The following is a 17,039-nucleotide window of genomic DNA, read 5'->3' as shown; positions in this document are numbered from 1 at the left end:
CCACAAATGGAGCAACACTGAGCTGATGGGTGTGGCTTGCTTGACTGTAAACACTAACTATGAGTATCTCACAGGCCTATATACACGCACACACACCTCCCTTCTCGTTTGGCCAGACCACCTCAGCACAGGTGTTGCTGTATTGAAGCCTGAATCACAACACACAGTGTGATCGCTAAACTGAAAGGAGCCTGCAGCTCAAGTGGGGACAAGGGTCCTGCACAGGCAGGGGGAGGGGGTCAGTACTGGTGCAGGTAGGAGGGCCTGTGCTCATGTTTCAGAGGGAAAGACTTGAAGCCCTTGTTGAGGGCCTTATGCTGGGTGGCCTGTTGCTGCTGCACAGAGGACTGCGGTGGCTGCGCGCTCGGTTGCTGCGACTGCTGCTGCCCAAACGGGAACCCAGAAGAGGCGGAGCAGCTGCTGGCTGTGGACCACACCGGCGACTGCAGCATCTGCATGGAGTCATTCCACTGGCTGGAGGAGATGCCCACAGGGTACAAGGAAGAACTTGGATTGGGCAGCGTGTTGGTGTGAAGGGAAGAGTGCTGCCAGGGTGCCTTGGGGGGCCACGTCTTCATCTTGCTGTCCTGCAGCGTGTGAAAGCGGCACGCTGTGAGGCACGCGGAACGGAGCGGCACGGGCAACGAGCGGAGCATGGAACCTCCCCCTCACCTGGTTGTTGTCATCGTTGGAGTGATGCAGGGGCAGAGAAGGAAGAGTGCTGACTTCCTGCTCACCACAGCTATGTTTCCTGCACAGAAAGCAGAAGGGACTGGGAAATTAGTATCAAAATACAAATGAAGGCCGACTGCCAAACGATGCGCCGTCGTGAAAAGCCGCAGACGACGTACGTATGCCTTGTACGACGATGTAATGAAGGGCTGCGGCAGGTGACGCCGCCACATTGATTGTGAACACACCTCCTTTGCTTGACAGCTGCTACGAGGTCAGGACCTGAGAACATGGAAAACAGGCTGTCCCCATTGGCAGAGGACGTCTCGTCACTGGAGCTGGCAGAGTCCGCCTGGCTGGCCGGCCAGCTGCTCACAGCATCCCTGTTTGGAGAAGCAGAGATCATCCCGCGCACAGATATCCTGACGGTTTGGTGAGAGTCAGGCAATGCTGCTCTCAACAGCTGCCATCATCTTGGACAGGAGCTAAGAGGCACGGCTGAACCCGAAGCAAACCCCTTTGCTCTGCGCCTTCTAATACGTAGTTTACGGTTTGAGTCCCACACCTCCCTACTGCCGTACAAGTAATCGCTCCAGGAACGACACCCAGCTGTGTAAAGGGGTCAAAGCCCGAATCACTTTGGATAAAGGCATCAGCCGAGCAATAAGTCAAACACGAGTGTGGAAAGTACGAGTTTGCATTCATTCGTTCGCTCGGCGCGCGCTCTTCTCCAGAACGGGCCGCTCCGAAGCAAAACCCTCACCGTTCTGCGTAGTAGTCTGCGTGGGTCCAGCTCCGGTGGGCCTCGTCAGAGACGGGCCAGCTGCTGTGGGCGTTGCTCGGGCGACGGACGTGCTGCGCTTGCCGCTTCTGCAGCATTGCCTGGCTCACGCCAGCCACGTAGCGGGCAAACTCCGGGTCTGTTCCCACTGCACGGGAAAGGGCAGAAGAGCAGTTCCTCTCAGTCACCTGACGGTTCGCGCTGCATTCACCGCTGCGTCTCGAACCTTTAAGGGAGACTTGGCATTACAGCACAAGGTAACAGAAACCACCTGACTGGCAGTCTGATATGAAAGGAGCTTCCTACGCATCATGAGTAACAACTCATAAGTAAGCGCACAGTTAAACGAGACATGCCAAAACAGGGCAGCATAGCGGGTAGCACTGGTGCCTCGCAGATCCAGGCTCCCATTTAGCTGTGGGTTTGTACCTGGCTCAGTGCGTCTAGTTCACATTCTCCTCATATTCCCGCCGGTTTCGTCCCGCGGTCAACATCAACCGGTGACGGTAGCGTGGTGTGCACGGCTGTGCGCGAGCGCGATTGCCCTGTGGTGGACGGGTATCCCTTCCACGGTGTTCCCTGCCCCACAACCTGCCCTTTTGCTGTGGACCACCGTGATCATTCTCTGGTGTTCACTCAGGCTAGTGTTCCCTTCTGAACCATCTGTGGTAGGCGGAGTAACTTTTCTTCGCAGCTCATAGTTAGAGGGTGGCCACGTTCCCTTTTGGCAGCCATGCGGCTGACACAGGGCCATAGCTGCTCCTGATGTTCCTGTCCGCTGGCGTCCGCTCAAGTCTCCCAGTATTAGCGTGTTCTAATTAAAACGCCAGCGCTGCACTGGACAGCTGTCACCGAGCCGCAGCGCTTCGTTCCAGCGATGTTTGCGTGACAGCCGTCTTCACACGGCGTGATTGTGAAGAGCGCTCACGCAGCGCGGCTCCCGGGCTCCTCTCTGGCTCTAACTACACACCACACTGACGTGGACTGAAGCGACTCGGTAGCATGCCTGCTGATGGTGTATCGATCAGAACCGCGTTAACGTATCCCTGCGTGGATGCGACACCACAAGGTCCGTCTTCTCACTCCGGCCCTCGAGCTTCTACGGCTCACATGGCCTTCATTCAACACACAGCTTTGTCACCGAGATCAACGGCAATAACCTGATGGTGAAGCGAGTCTTGTTTAGACTCAAATCATCCCACCCAGAATAACTACATTCTCAAGACGCTTTTAATCTCCGCCACATTCGCATGAGGACAGTGAACCATAGAGAGAACCGACAACGCGCCACTCGTGTCCTGCTGAAATCCCGAGATCCTGCAGGGAAACGTCGCACGGCAACGTTCAACACCTTGTCACTGCCGGGAGATCAGACCCTGTACAGGTAGCGCTTGACTTAACCGCTGACAGGCAAAAAAATGTGTGCGAAATGAACTGTTGACCACTTTTCCATCAAAAAAAAAAAAGCAGAAGCGTCCAAATTAATTACTGGATGTCACAAAATGTTGTCCCAATAATTATTCAAACATGTGCAGCTGTGATATAAACTCCGTAACGACCTCAAAAGTGTTACGAATTCAAATATGTGTGTCAGCAAACGTTCCCTCACGCTACAATGTGTCGCTTTAACCGCTTCGCTTTCCAGTTCTACTCAGTGGTGCAGAGGAAGCGCAGCGAGACATTTGGCCTCTTTTAGGGATTCTCGAGAGCAAGAATTACAGCACCCGCAGCACCGTGGGCCAAATCGTTTGCTTTACCCAAGGAGGAAATCCATCTGCGACGTACATCACCTGAATAAATGTTTTACCGCCATTTTCTCATGAACACATTTCTAGTTTAAGAAATGATCTGCTTTAAATTAAGCAATGGCCTCCTGGTGTCCAGCAGGACACTCACCCACTGGGTCGAAGGGTACCGTGTCCCCCAGGGCAGTAAAGCTCCCCTCGCTCTGCTCTCGGTTGGGCCACGTGTTGTTGCGGGGGCCTTGGCACTTCTGACCCAGCATTTCCGACACGACGCCATCCATGTAGCTGCTCACCAGGCCCAAGCTGTAGAGCTCGGAGCTGAGGTCAGGGAGGCCAGGCGCACCCCACTGCCCCTGGTGGCCCATGGAAGAGAATCCAGCAGTGGGGACCTGGGGAGCTGCCCACTTGCTCGGACCTCTCTGCTGCTGCTGCTGCTGCTGTTGGGGCAGAGGCTGCTGACCAATCGGCTGCACGAGGTGCTGATAATACTGCAACGCCTGCTGGGAAGGCTGCTGATGCTGCCTCTGTCCTGGATGGATGGGTGGCTGCTGCAAGGCCTGGGCAGGGGGCTGCAGGCTGCCGTGGGACACAGTGGGTGTGGACGGAGGACCTCCGCCCAGAGCCTTTGATTCTGCCATGTTGCTGGATGCCATGGAATTCCTCCTCCTGACCAGCGGAGAGGCCTGCTGGGACTTGCCCATGTTGAACCCTGAGAGAAAGTCAATGACATCCTGCATCTCCTGGTCGGTGGGCAGGTTCATGCCCTTGTCGTCAGGGGTGTAACCGTTGGCCAGCTGGCTGGCTGGACCCTGTGGGGATCCAGGCTCCGGCGTGCAGGGTAGGCTGCCCATGCGGGGGGTACCTTGAGGCAGCAGTTTGGACTTGTCCTCTGTGCTGTGGGAAGGAGTGCTGGGGATGGAGGAACTGCCCCCATGGCTGCTGGCAGAGGAGCTCTTCTTGAATTTTGAGGTGAGCTTGGAGATGCTTTTGGGCAGCCCCCCGCTGAGCTTGGACCCAGAAGTGAGCGATGGGTGAGCCAGCTCCCCGTACTCGGTGCTCTCCCGCTGTAGCTGGATCTGAATGGTGGGCAGGGGCTGCTCCCTACCATGGGGGAGGGAGAGCGGTTACCAAATTGAAGCGGCAATACAAAACCCTCACAGTATTGGCAATGCCGTTAATGTGTTTTATATGTGCTCCTCGCAGCACCCGCCGCACACCGACTTCCATTAACAGCACTACCGGCGCTCACCTGCGTTCCTTCCACCTGCCGATGTCAAAGACAGCCGTGTAGAGCACGTCCACCAGGCCCAAGGTCTTCTCTGGGTCCAGGCTGCGCTGCAGCAGGGACATGGTGGCTGGGTCCTCCTTCAAACACCTGTGTGGAGAACATGCTGCTGCTTGGTCTGAGCTCCAATTTACCACAATGCAGTGGAAAGTTCCAAAAAAAAAAAATAAATAAATAAATTTTTTCACTAAAGCCAATTTCTTTACCATGTGGAAGGGACTTGCACCACAATTCTGGACTCCTCCAGGGAGATCTGAGGAGCGTAAGCCTCCTTGTTCTCAATCTGAGCCGTGTCAACCACCACCTGTTAACACACACACACACACACACACACACACACACACACACACGAGGATACGTGTCAACACTGCAGCACACGGGCAATCTGTCACTGCTCATATTATTTTTAGAAGAACAGCGTGATGTCCCACATGTCTGAAGATGTTTAAAGCTGGACCCGAGCAGTTTCACGCAGCTACTCAAACTGCACTGCGACAATGTAACTGCGCAAACACTCCTAACGGATGAACAGAAGGAAAAAAAAAAAAAGGCTAAAACTGTGCTGAACAGCAGCAGCTGCCCTTATGTGACGTTGTACAGCTTAAAGTGAATAAACCTTGCCAGAAAGTAGTCTTTACATCCCTCCATTATCAATTACTGATAATCCAATGAAGGTTGTGTGCTCTGGAGCCTGTCCTGGACACACCGGGTGAGTCAGGCTCCACCTTGAACCACTGCAGCACGCACACACACATTTAGAGCACCTAATTCACCTGGAACACCCGTCTTTGGACCACAGGAGGAAACTTTCCTGAACATGGCAAGACGACGTTAACTCCACACAGACCAAGGTGCATTTGAGTCCTGCGGTTGTACCAGACAGTGAAACATCCTGACGGGAGGACTGATATTTCCTCCAGGCACATCCACACTTTCCCAGAGAGCCGAGGACTTTGCTGGTACCCACCAGGCCCGCCTGGCCAAAGAGCAGCTGCACCGCGGTCTTGCAGGCTCCTCTCCAGCTTGAGGGACACACCTGGTTGAGGATGTCGGTGACGGGCACATCGTCCCGAGCGACCATGCCGTTCTGCCCCACCTCTGCTTTGATGAGCTGCAGCGTGGTTTGCTGAGATGGCAGGCACACAAACACATGGCAGCACTCAGAGGAGCATGTCCCCCCCCCCCCCCCCCCCAACAACGGCTCTGATGGCGCTACAGGGAGAACGGAAACACGGTGACTAATGCCGAGACAGGCTGTAAATAAACACTTCATTGCTCCGTGCTCAGTGGCGCAAAATCCAATCAAGGCTCTCAGTAGTGAGTCAACCTCATCCCATGAATGAAGTCAAGAGCTTTAAATCAGAAGATGAGATGACAAAACAAATCAGATTTGCAAGAGCTCCTCTGGCTACGGAGAAAGTAAACCAATAAAGATGGTTGTAAGCGCCGCAATGCAACGTTGCAAGACGAAACTCCAGCGGCAGCCATGCAGACAGTTTCACTTAGTGGGTAACAGTAGGCTTGAGGAAACGGATCTCAGAAATTGTGCTTAATCTTCATCTCTGCTCATTGGAGTGTATTTGTCTAAGGAGCCTATGGGCCGCAGAAGAACACCGCTGTACCATTTTCACTTTGAGGTTGTCTGCGGCCGACTCGTTCGGGGATACGCTTTTGAGGAAGCGCGAGCCGATCTGCAGCGGGATGGCGGGCAGCTCACACTGGATGGGCTGTGTGGGGGTCTGCAGCCTGCCAGCCTGCTGGGCCTCTGCCTCACTGCAACAGCCCTGCAGATACACACACACACACACAGCAGACTCTGTACCAGTGAAGGACGTACAGATGCCATTCAGTAACAAGCAGGTTGTGGTTTCAGTGATGTCTGAGCAAAGAAAACATGAGCAGCGCTTTTACGCTGACCTACCTGTAAAGAGGCTTCAGTAGATTTGGGGTCGAGGTAAAAACCAGCCTTCAGTGCGTACTCGCCGCGTCCAAGGCCCTCCAAAGCTGATTTATAACACTGTGCGGGGAAAGATACTCAGTTTTACCAATATATGCATCATGTGAAGAATCCATCTAGTTTAGAACTTAAACCACAGAGAATGAGAACATGAAAATGACTGATAAACATCTCATATCATTCACTACAGTAGCAGATTTCTAGCATATAAACCACTGGGAAAACAAACTCATTTTGTGCAACAAACCCAGCAAGCCCATGATGCCAAAGAGACAACTCTAATACGGCTGCTCGAATCCTTTGAGGCACTTTTTTTTTTTACTGTAAATTTACCTGATTCTTCGAGTCCTAAGTGGCTTTCAACATTACCCATTAATACAGCTCAGTGTTTTGTTTTTTACTGGAGAAATTCAGGCTAAGTGCTTTGATCAAGGGCACTACAGCAGGAGCGAGGACTGGGAACCTGAAGGTTCTTCTATTGCAAGGTGATGACTAATTGTTAGCCTGAATGTTTTGGTTCCGCACAAAATGACAACCAATACCAAAGACGACAATCTTAGGGAATTTATACTCTTTGCCCTAATAAGAGCAGTGACCCACCTGTAGCGCACTATCAATCTTCATGTTCAGCTCCTTCAGCTGCTGCTGCTCAGGGATAGCGGTGCTGTGGGAGCAGAAGAGCTGCTGAACCTGGAGGCCTGCCAGGTGACCATCTCTCCCCCTCTCCCTCAGCCGCACTGTGGCCTGGAGTGGATCAATGTCAGACAGGCGGTCAGACAGTCCTGCCACACAACCACATAGCCAACCTGTGGGCCCCAGCGAGAAAACACTGATCTCATCTGTAAAGAATCTCACATTCATCTGAAGGGTGTGGTAAACCACAACGGGCAACGTATTCTACACGCATTCCTGCTGCGCATTCCCAAGGACACATAAGCAAGTTGATGATGTACGGAGCCCTAGAGCATGTTCCCAAGCCCCATGTTTTTGAGCCTTTTGAGCCGAAGGAAAGAATTCAAGAGATGTTGCCCAGGACCCCGTGAACCACTTCGCCAGAAGATAAATTAGCTGTAAAAGACACTAACATACTAAAATGTTAATGATCATGTCAATAGAGACTAACAGCTGGATTCTTCCCCCTCGGAATACCTAAGCCACAATCCAAAAAAAAAAAAAAAAAAAAAAAAAAAAAAAACTTTTTGACCAAGTTATGGAACACAGGACGATTACATTTCTTTGCCAAGTATGTAAGAGTATTTTATTGATTCTATAGTGATCGTCTACAACACAAGCTCCCGGTACAACGACATTGCTGACCCAAGTATTTCTTCCTCTAGAAAAGTCCATATTTGACCTGCATTATAATTCTGAAGAACTGTGGAAAATCTGGTCACTCATTTGCAACTTCTTTAACTGTCCACCCCCACCGTGCTGTATTACACATCTGTATGCGTTTGCATACCGATTCTGCCAGGTTGCTGTGACCAAAGTCTGTTGTTAAATTATAAAAAGAACATCTGGCTCTTTCACCACATCATATTATAGGGACCCAATTTCTTCTTTTGCAAAACTGGTTTCATAAGAGCCCGGGGTCATAAGAGTGTACAGGTAGGAATGCTACACTGAGTAATTTCACACTTCAGTCATCCACATGTTTACAGTGTGAACTTCTGGCATAGGAAACCACTTTCTAAAATACAACTGTAACTTGAAAGAAAAACTGGTAAATAATCTTCTGCCAAATTTTTTACATTATAACTATGAGCTAATAGTACCAGTAATAGTGAGACAATTTCCAGCATCACATCATTGCAGTATTTTACCTCTGCTGCAGCTCGCCATGACCGTGTGGCCTCCTCCAGCTCGGAGGGGGAGGGGCCTTGGGGCTGATCGCTGCCGCGCCGCTCCACGCCCTGGGCCAGGACTTCGACCAGGCAGGACTGCGCCACCGGCTGCCCCTTCTGCAGGGCCTGCGACAGGAACTGGAAGTGCACCTGCATTACTGTCAGGAAACACCGGCCCAGCACCTGCAGAGGAGCACACAAAGTGGTCACCGTGGCAATGCTCACATTAGTCCCGAGCAGCTCAAACACCGACAAACGCTTTCAATTTCACATAGGATGAAGGAACTGCACAGGAGTCCTCACACCACCTGACACACATGGTCCGTCTGTTGGCGTTTTACATCCCTCTGCCGTCTGTGAACCACTTCAATGGAAACCCACCCATGCTTTGACACAGCGCAGCACAGAGGCCATGCACTGTTATTTACACAGTAATAAGCTGCCGTGGGGTCTTGCCTCACCTGTTTTATTTACACCGCATCTACATTAATGTGCATCAAATGTAATCTGTCCAGCTTCTGAGCGCCTGCAAAAACTGCAGACTGGCAGGCGCTCATTTTCTAAGGAAGTCGATAAAATGTCTCAGCTGTAAAACTGTTCATCGTTTAAACTCAAACGCAATGTTGGTTGGTTGACGACAACACACTAGAAACGTAACATACAACCCTGAGGAAGACTGTGCATTCCCAGGAGAAAGCAGAAATAGGTGCAGATTTGCATCCCTTACATCAGCTAAACCGGCAATGTAGAAACTCAAAAAGGGCAAGACAAAGCATATTACTATATATCACTAAGATGTGAGCGCCAGTGCAAGCATGCTTTGTCCACAATGTTTGCCTCCAGTGACACCAAAGCAAACCAGAGTACGAACGAAAGGAACGAGAAGCAAATCGCCCTCATGGCGAGGTGGACTCATGCCGTTCCAGTGTGCTGGATGGAGCCCCTTTAACACATTCAGACAACTACAGCTGTCTTCCACCTCAAGACGCCTTGAGCAGGTGAGGAGATGAACACGCCCAAGGAAATCCTAGAAGCCACGCTAGGCATCTTTAGTGGAATAACTATTTACACGTGGAGCGATTCCAAAATAAAGCACGTTTAAACATTTGCGTAATGACTATGGCAAGAACAAGCTGAGCTAGGAAGTGAGGGTCTTAAACTGGAATGCTAGATGGTAATCTAGTGCTCCAAGTCACTCACAGCAATCCTTGGTCCTTCCCTAAACGACACCAGAAGTGCCCTGCCCAAAAAAAAGGCACCCAATAAGTTATTAGAGAGTTCTGACACGAAGGTCAGCCATCTTCAATGTCCTCTGTTACTGACTGGGTGGCTGGTGGCCGTTCATCCCCCAACATTTTTTTCCAGAAAAAAGACGATCTCACCGAAATGCTACAAAGGCAGAGACGGGAAGTCTGAGGCCCAGACTGACCCACTGCTTTGGGATGAGTCATTTAGCAGTGACAGTCACATGAAAGCTGATGCTCATGGGCCAGTGAGCCGTCTCCCCAGCGCATCTCTGATTGCGTAATACATCATCTGCTAAAATCAAACTTCCCCAATATGATGCTAAAAAAAGGAAAACATGGATCTCAAATTGCCACACTGACAGTCTTAACTCTTACTCAAGGCAACTCTGGTTGCCGTTCACTGTGCTAGCTTTAGGGATAAGGCAAATCACAGTTCATAGTTCAGAGGTGTGAGTATTTCCTTTCCAACAAAAAAAAGTTACAGCAATTCCAATAGATACACGCAAGTGATTTAAGTGCCACTGCAAGCCTGACAAATGCAGTGATGCTATTTTCCTGTAAAGCTTGAGATCAGTCATACTTTTCTCATCTTAATGGACAGTTAGACCTACGAATTTCAACGCTTCTGAGAAAGAAGCCCATGACCGACAGAGAGAGCAGGGGCCCAAAGCAGCATGGACCCATTGCTCATCCTTCTCAGGAATACCTGGACTCAGCAAGAGACCTCCCCCCCTTGCTCAGGACCCAGAAACCCCTAGGGACACCTAACTGTTGTGGAAGGCTCTGTAAAGTTCATCCTGGATAAAATGCCATGAGCTCAGCAAAACATTTTTTTTGAAGAATCCTTACTTGTTCTGTATAATTAGTGTTACACCCAGCTTATCTTTGTGGGCAGCAGTGCTAAGATGAACCTGGGATCGACTCCTTAACCAGCCCTAAATCACTCACGTGTATCTATGATGTCTGTATCGATGGGCGGACACCTGATTCATGGACATCTATGTCTCATATTTTACTGAAGTTTTTTCATGGCATAAACCTGATTGTTTCATGAGCCCCAACCATAAGGTGGACATGAGCTTCTCTGGACAGTAATCTCTTTTTCAGGCAGGGGGTTGTACCCTGAAGCACGAAGCACTTCGACTACCTATTGCTGGCAGTATTATTTGTAGCTTTTTGGCTGAATCTCAACTTTATCAATAAGATATTTTACTTTTGTGGTCAAAAGAGCCATTGCAATTCTACCACACTGTAGAACTCACAGGAAACCCTTTACCTGGAGGTCCACAGAGGCAAGTACGGCCTCAGCGTAGCACCATGCATCTCAGTCTAAGCTAGAGCCCTAAAAGGGGAGCAGCTGAAGAGCCAAAGATATAGCATAAGAAGCAAGGTTTGCCGATCTTTCCCACTGCATGTACTTAACCAAAACCATTAGTGGGCACAAACGATCATGTCAGCGTTGCACTTCAGGCCGAAGGGGCAAGGGCAACACACGGAAACTGGTGGTTGCACAGCAGCAAGACAGCATCAGTGATGTTTGCGCTCCTCTCCAAAAGCTTCCGTAGCTGGTGTCCCCAGTAGACTGCAACCGCTCCTTTTGGGCACTCGTCCGTGTCTGCGTCTCATCTCCCAACAGTTTTGATCACGAGCCAAGTGAAACAGACCAGTAACAAAGAGCGACATTTCCGAGCGTGTCTGACAGAGCTCATTTTTGTTCTGCAGCCCTGGCTGGACTTCTACCCTTCTCAGTAAACAGAGTGAAGACAGGGTGAAAAATCCAACTCCACATCACAATCTCTCACCATTTTCTCTTAGGCAGGTTTAAGACACCTTTGCGCACACCAATCAATGTGCTCTTTCCTGCTATCTCTCCAAAACATGCTGCAGCAATATCAGCTGAGAACTGTCAGATTACGTCTCAACAAGTCGGCGAACGGCGTAGACGTCTCTTCCTGGGTGAAGTCACTCTTCAAGGAACAGCACCAAGACTCCCAAAAGTCTGTCTGCTTAAGACAGTGCTCCATCAGGTCTCAGAGAGAAAAGAAAAAAAAAAAAAAAATGCATGCAGTGAGCATTCTGGACTGAAGCAGTGGACATTCTTCAAACTGGGATTAACCTTTGTCAGCCCTTCTTCCCTATATGAAGGGAGTTTAAAAACACAAGAATGTGTAACAGAACACACACCAGCAAGGCTCCACTGTGAGCTCAAGAGACAAATGCTCTCTTTGCGGAGAGGAGAGACTGGACACCTCGGCAGCATTTCTCAGGTTTCCTTTTACAAACACAGGCTCCAAACACATTTAAAAGAAGAAAAGCGATAGTAGACATTTAGCCGTTTGTCCAAGAACCCGCTGCAAAGAAAAGGATGGACAAGGTCTTATATGCCGTACATTGATTTTTTTCAAACCATGTCGTCCACCACTTGCCAGTGTTTTCATGCAGCTGTAGTTACACAGAGTAAAAATCTTTGAGAGTTAATTTAAACATGCTGCTGACCTATGCCTCAGAGTTTATTGAACCACATCTGAAAGCAGTGTCTGCGAGACCCTTACCGGGAAGTGGAATTCCAATTCATTGTACTCACAGCAGCCCCGAGCACAGTCAAGGCACACTCCCTCGAGCCTTTCAAACACCCAGGAACACACCAAGCAGAGGCATTTACCAATACACAAAGTGCACATAACTTTCTGCCACAGGATTTTCTTTTTGATTGCATTCCATAAAGTTCTCCATCACTGTAAACAATTAGTACTTTATTAGTGGCAAAGTGTTGTTACAATACATTAATACTGTATAATGCTAAAAAGGGGGACATGAAACCATTGCTTGTGGATGTATAGTTTCAGAATTGTAAAAAGCAGAACAAAAAAAAAAAAATTCTGGTGATTTTCAGGCAATAATTGTTTTGGTCTTGCTTGTAGCATTACTGCTCACACCCATGAAATGATTTTAAAAGAACAAAAGAGTTAAAATGGAGTGAGCATTTGTTATGAATACACCCAATTTGGAAAAACCCCACAATGCCACAAAGTATGGTTTCGTTTGGATGCCGGGCGTGGCGGATGCTCTGTTTACATGCCCCACTTGCAGGGTTTGGGTTAGGCGCCATACCTCCACATCCTGCAGGCTCAGGTCACCCTGATCCTTGAAACTGGCTGCGCTGGTACTCAGCTCCATCAGCATCTTTCCGATCTCGGGCTTTACTGCGGCCGTGAGCCGACTGGCTGCTTCCATGACGTTGTCCTGCACGTCCCTCAATTGCATAGCTGCTTTAGAGTAGCGGGAGTTCTGGAACACGCCGCTGAAAAGCTCGGTGAGGAAAGCGCTGGCGCGGCAGAACACGTTCAGAGCATCCAGATACTTGGAGATGCCTTGCTGTATGTCAGCCACTGTGCTGGCGGTGGTGGCTCCGCCAGAATACGGCGGGGAGTGGCCGCAGCCGCCGGGGGCAACGGAGGTTGGGGACGAGCAGGAGGAGCCAAGAGGGGCGCTGAGGGTCCGGCCCAGCTCAGGCATCTGATACTGCTGCACCTTCTGCTTGGACCCGCCAAGCAAAAAGCGCCGCTTGTAGTCCATTTTGTTCTCTTGGGCACTGCAACAATACATAGGTGCGGTCCTATCGCTTTACTGTTCCCTCTCGTCTGCGAAACCGATCTGCTGGCTTCACAAGCACAAAATCGGCTTTCTCCACATGGAGCTTTTGATGTTAAGTGCAAAACGTGCCTACAGGGATAATCTGCCAGAGGGGCATCTCCACGGCCTTGGTATCAATAGAAAGAAACAGAAAGGAGGGGAGATGGAGGTTTGCTGAATTAGTTTTACTCCATGCAGCACTGACTCCGCCTTGCATCTGGCCTGTGTGCGGAAAGCTTCCCCCTTACTTCCCCACTAGCCTTCCAGAGACTCAACACAGTAGATGGGAAGGTGGAGCATGTATATGAAGGATGCGGGGACAAATTAGCTTCTGGGTGTTGCGCGATTCACTTCCTTACATTTGTTCTCATCTTAAGAGAAAACTTCTGTCAAGCCGAGAAAAATATCAAAGTGCACGTTATTTTCTACTCTATTACTGGAACAAAGGCTTCCATTTGTCCATGTATATAGATATCTTGTTATGAATATAGCACAATTAAATATAAATACCTATCACCAAAGATATAAATCTATTTAAAAAAAAGGGAAAATTGGAAAACCAGTCAAGAGGGGAAAAGAGGATTTTTGCCCTCCTCTTTTTTTTTTAAATAAGATTAAAATTTAAATAAAATAAAAAAAAAAAAACAAACAAACAAAAGAAAACCCAAGAGTGTCCAGCACAGTGTCTAAGTGCAGCCTTTAATAAGGTGGCTGACAGATCCAGCCCGTCAGTGATCTTGCTTCCAATGAGTGCAGGCTTTGCAGACAGTTATGAAAATCCCTCCGTGTTCAGAGCGCACAGGGCCCCTGCTCTTCTCCGAGGTAGTTATCGTCACTGCGGAAACAAGTGCTTCTCCCAGGCCAGGCCTCTCCACCAATGCAGTATGAAGCTACAGAGCACAAACATGTCTGCTGGTCCCCCAGGTCGCTTCCTTAAAGACAGGAGAGGGGAAAAAAAATTACAAAAAAGTGAACATACAATGAATAAACACTACCACTATTAAAGTAAAGCACTGAAGACTGACATCATACACAACATACTAGGTATTACCATGTTAAAAAAGTAAAATTGCAGACAGGGCCACAGTAAAGAGCAACTGTAAGAATCTCAGTGTTTTGCTTTTATCCGTCCCACCCCAAAAAAAAAAAAAAAAAAAAGTCACGGTTCAACCATTCAACTGAGCTCTCAGGCTGGAACTGTAAACTATTGCTTCTCTACCATCTGTCAAGTTAGGTCATTATGCAAATCCACATCACTTTATCATTGCCTCATTTGCATGGCATGGATAACTTGACACGTATGTGCACCCCTGAGGAAAACAGGCAGCTAATGTGCTTTTTGCATGTTCAGCTTCAGAGAGAGTCTTTGCGGCGTTTGGATCCCGGTGGCTCTGTTTAGGATGGTTCTTCCATATCACTCCTACCGCTGACCGTTGGGCCAACAGAACCTGTTCCATGTACGTGCTTGCTCGCTACATCCATCAACAAATGCAGCCGCCTGATCCATTCCACATCTTGGTCCAAAATTCCCCTGACCTCAGAACTTCCTTCTCACAGCTCTGCTGACCTCAGAGCGCTTCCTTTCGCTGACAGCAGAGCACGGAAAGGAAATCGCGGCTCCATTTTCCGATCGCTTGCTCAACGGAGAAGGGAATTGCTAACTTTGAAAGGAGTTTTGAAGTCACAAAATGACCATGAGAACATTCAACAGTGGAAAATACAAGAGGCGCTTGCGGAATGGTTTCACTTCTCCACAGCACACAGGACACACCGTTTCACAAGCTCTTTAGCGAGGAAATTCCATCCATTTCAAAAGCGGTGCGATGGAAAGGGGGCAGAGCAGGGCGACAGCCTACCGACCTGTAAATCTACGGGATTCGCAGCTGCCATTTTGAACCAGTTGATGTTTTGGCACAACACGGCAAACAAGGATTAAACAGAACTGGGGTGAACAGAAAGGCTAAGACAATTGGTTTTTTTATCCAAGAAATTTTTCTGGCATGCTTCACTGTAAATTCCAGGAAGAGCTACAAAATACTGAGGGATCTAATGCCAACAATCCAGGCCAAGCTGTTAATTTTGCAAATGGAACTCAAGTTAAAGTTTCGTTAATTTAGAAGCAAAATTAAATCAGCTTTTTGTTTTTCCACATTTTTCTAAATAAAACAAGCACACATCTAGAAAATCTGCTTTAGTGGAGATATCTTCCCAAAACACTTTTAAAATTACACTTAGACAAAACAACAAATTCTTTCCCCTTAATTTTAAACTCTAAAAAATATATTAAAGGACAAAATGGGTGGTTTTTTTCTGGTATGAAGTGTTATAAGGATATGCTTTTTATGCAATATAAACAAGAAACTGATGCTGTAACACGCATAGGCTTTAGCACCCAATAACACCTTTTCCCTCATTTTGGTGAACACATATTTAACTGTCCATTGGTTTCTTGCTCATAAAATTTAATTTTCCTTGATCTTTTGGTTAACGGTCAAACTCCCCTGGAAGCAGGACAGTGAAAATTCAGATACTACACTTAGATTTTTGGGGCAAGTGCCCTTCACTGTGTCAGTGAGCAAATAAATATATCAGCTGGGGTCAAGCAGAGTCAAAAGGTCCGATTCATATCGCAGTGACCGAAATCCCTCCCATTGGTGCAATACATGAGACCTTTTCGCCGGCACCCAAACAAATACGTGTGCTGAAGGGGTCTGAGGCCTGCGACGGCTCGCTGCCGGGGCACGTTAATGTCACTCTTCCGCAGAGCGCCGTAACAGCTAAAGTTAGCCATGTGCCCCTTGTGTGCGCCTCACATGCTATACTTGGAACAGGAGCTGTTAGATCAGTTTCTTCAACCTTCATTTCTGGTGCCAGATACAAACATCACAGTAAAACCTGAGCTAAAAAAAAAAAAAAAAAAAACCAACTTTGGCATCAGATCTTGTCAACAAGATAGGCCCCGATGTAGAAAAGCTCTTGATGTCAAGGCTCCAGATCCCTACACTGGTGACGTTATGGAATCACACGGAATTGAGGTTGTATGTCCCTATACCATTGGCTCCACATCAGCTCGCCACCACATAGCCTTCTGATGGCTCCTGCCAAGGACTGCACATTCCACCACACATGCATTATATTTCAGCCTCTGCAGGCAAACAGCTGTTTCACATTACTTGTTTGGCAGAAAGAGTTCAGCTAAAGGAAAGGGGGGGAAAAAAAGGAAAAAAAAAAAATCCTCTACATCTGTTGTCAGTAAAGGAGTGCTTTCTTTAACCATGCCTTTAAAACTGCGACAAACAACCCTCATCCAAAACAGGTCCTGTCTACCTACCAAGGAGCACTGGTCTAAAAATACATGGACCTTTCAAATGCACACCCTATAGGGCTTTTCAGCACCGTGACACAAGAATTGCTGTCCAGAAACTTAAGTTTAAGGGATCAGAAGCAAGCAAGTCAAGATATTGTGGCATGAAGCAAAGGAAAACAATCTCAAGGCGCTGTGTGAGCTGTCACTGCAGCGCTATCCAAACATCTCATGATGAAGTAGTGGAAAACTGCATACTCTGCCAACATTTCATGCCGAGCTGTAGTCGAGTTGGAACAGTTGCCGAGGCAATACCGCTTTAAGCATTTTGGAGGATCTCAGGCAACAGGCTGGATTGCCTCTCCCCCAACACAACTATGTGGTTACTTAAAAGCACCTCTGCCATGCATAGTTCATCCACAAATATTTCACAGAACAGATAAAAATCATGTCTGGGATGAAGAGCTATATACATGTTTAAGAGCTACGGACAATTTTACTGTAGCAACACTGATCTGGGGGGGGAGGAAAATTTCCAGATCCCCCAGTGGGGGGTCTATTTACACAGGAA

The 17,039-nt window shown here is 48.5% G+C and overlaps 1 protein-coding gene across 1 annotated transcript; it reads right to left on the bottom strand.

Moving 5' to 3' along the window:
• Positions 1-88: 88 nt before the first annotated feature.
• LOC108926312 (uncharacterized protein KIAA0355-like) lies at positions 89-13,718 on the bottom strand. The gene is made up of 13 exons (XM_018738928.2): positions 12,643-13,718; positions 8,264-8,467; positions 7,041-7,184; positions 6,405-6,500; positions 6,106-6,267; positions 5,451-5,609; positions 4,690-4,787; positions 4,448-4,573; positions 3,350-4,299; positions 1,436-1,601; positions 921-1,055; positions 673-751; positions 89-587 (listed from the first exon to the last, which is right to left on the bottom strand). Exons 1-13 carry the CDS (start codon positions 13,135-13,137, stop codon positions 240-242), a joined length of 3,162 nt encoding a protein of 1,053 aa, XP_018594444.2. The 5' UTR covers positions 13,138-13,718; the 3' UTR covers positions 89-239.
• Between the last annotated feature and the right edge of the window lie 3,321 nt (positions 13,719-17,039).

Source organism: Scleropages formosus, chromosome 7, assembly GCF_900964775.1.
Source record: "Scleropages formosus chromosome 7, fSclFor1.1, whole genome shotgun sequence".
Taxonomy (NCBI): domain Eukaryota; kingdom Metazoa; phylum Chordata; class Actinopteri; order Osteoglossiformes; family Osteoglossidae; genus Scleropages; species Scleropages formosus.
Note: the sequence above shows the minus strand (reverse complement) of the source record. Positions and strands in the feature narration are given on the sequence as shown.

Bases quoted from the DNA above. Each gene is read 5' to 3' on its own strand.
- LOC108926312 (XM_018738928.2), bottom strand. From the start codon at position 13,137: ATGTATTGTTGCAGTGCCCAAGAGAACAAAATGGACTACAAGCGGCGC. The intron at 752-920 runs GTGTGTTCACAA...CTTTCTGTGCAG, and splicing joins GCAGCTGTCAAGCAAAGGAG to GAAACATAGCTGTGGTGAGC. The intron at 588-672 runs GTGAGGGGGAGG...CACACGCTGCAG, and splicing joins CCAACGATGACAACAACCAG to GACAGCAAGATGAAGACGTG.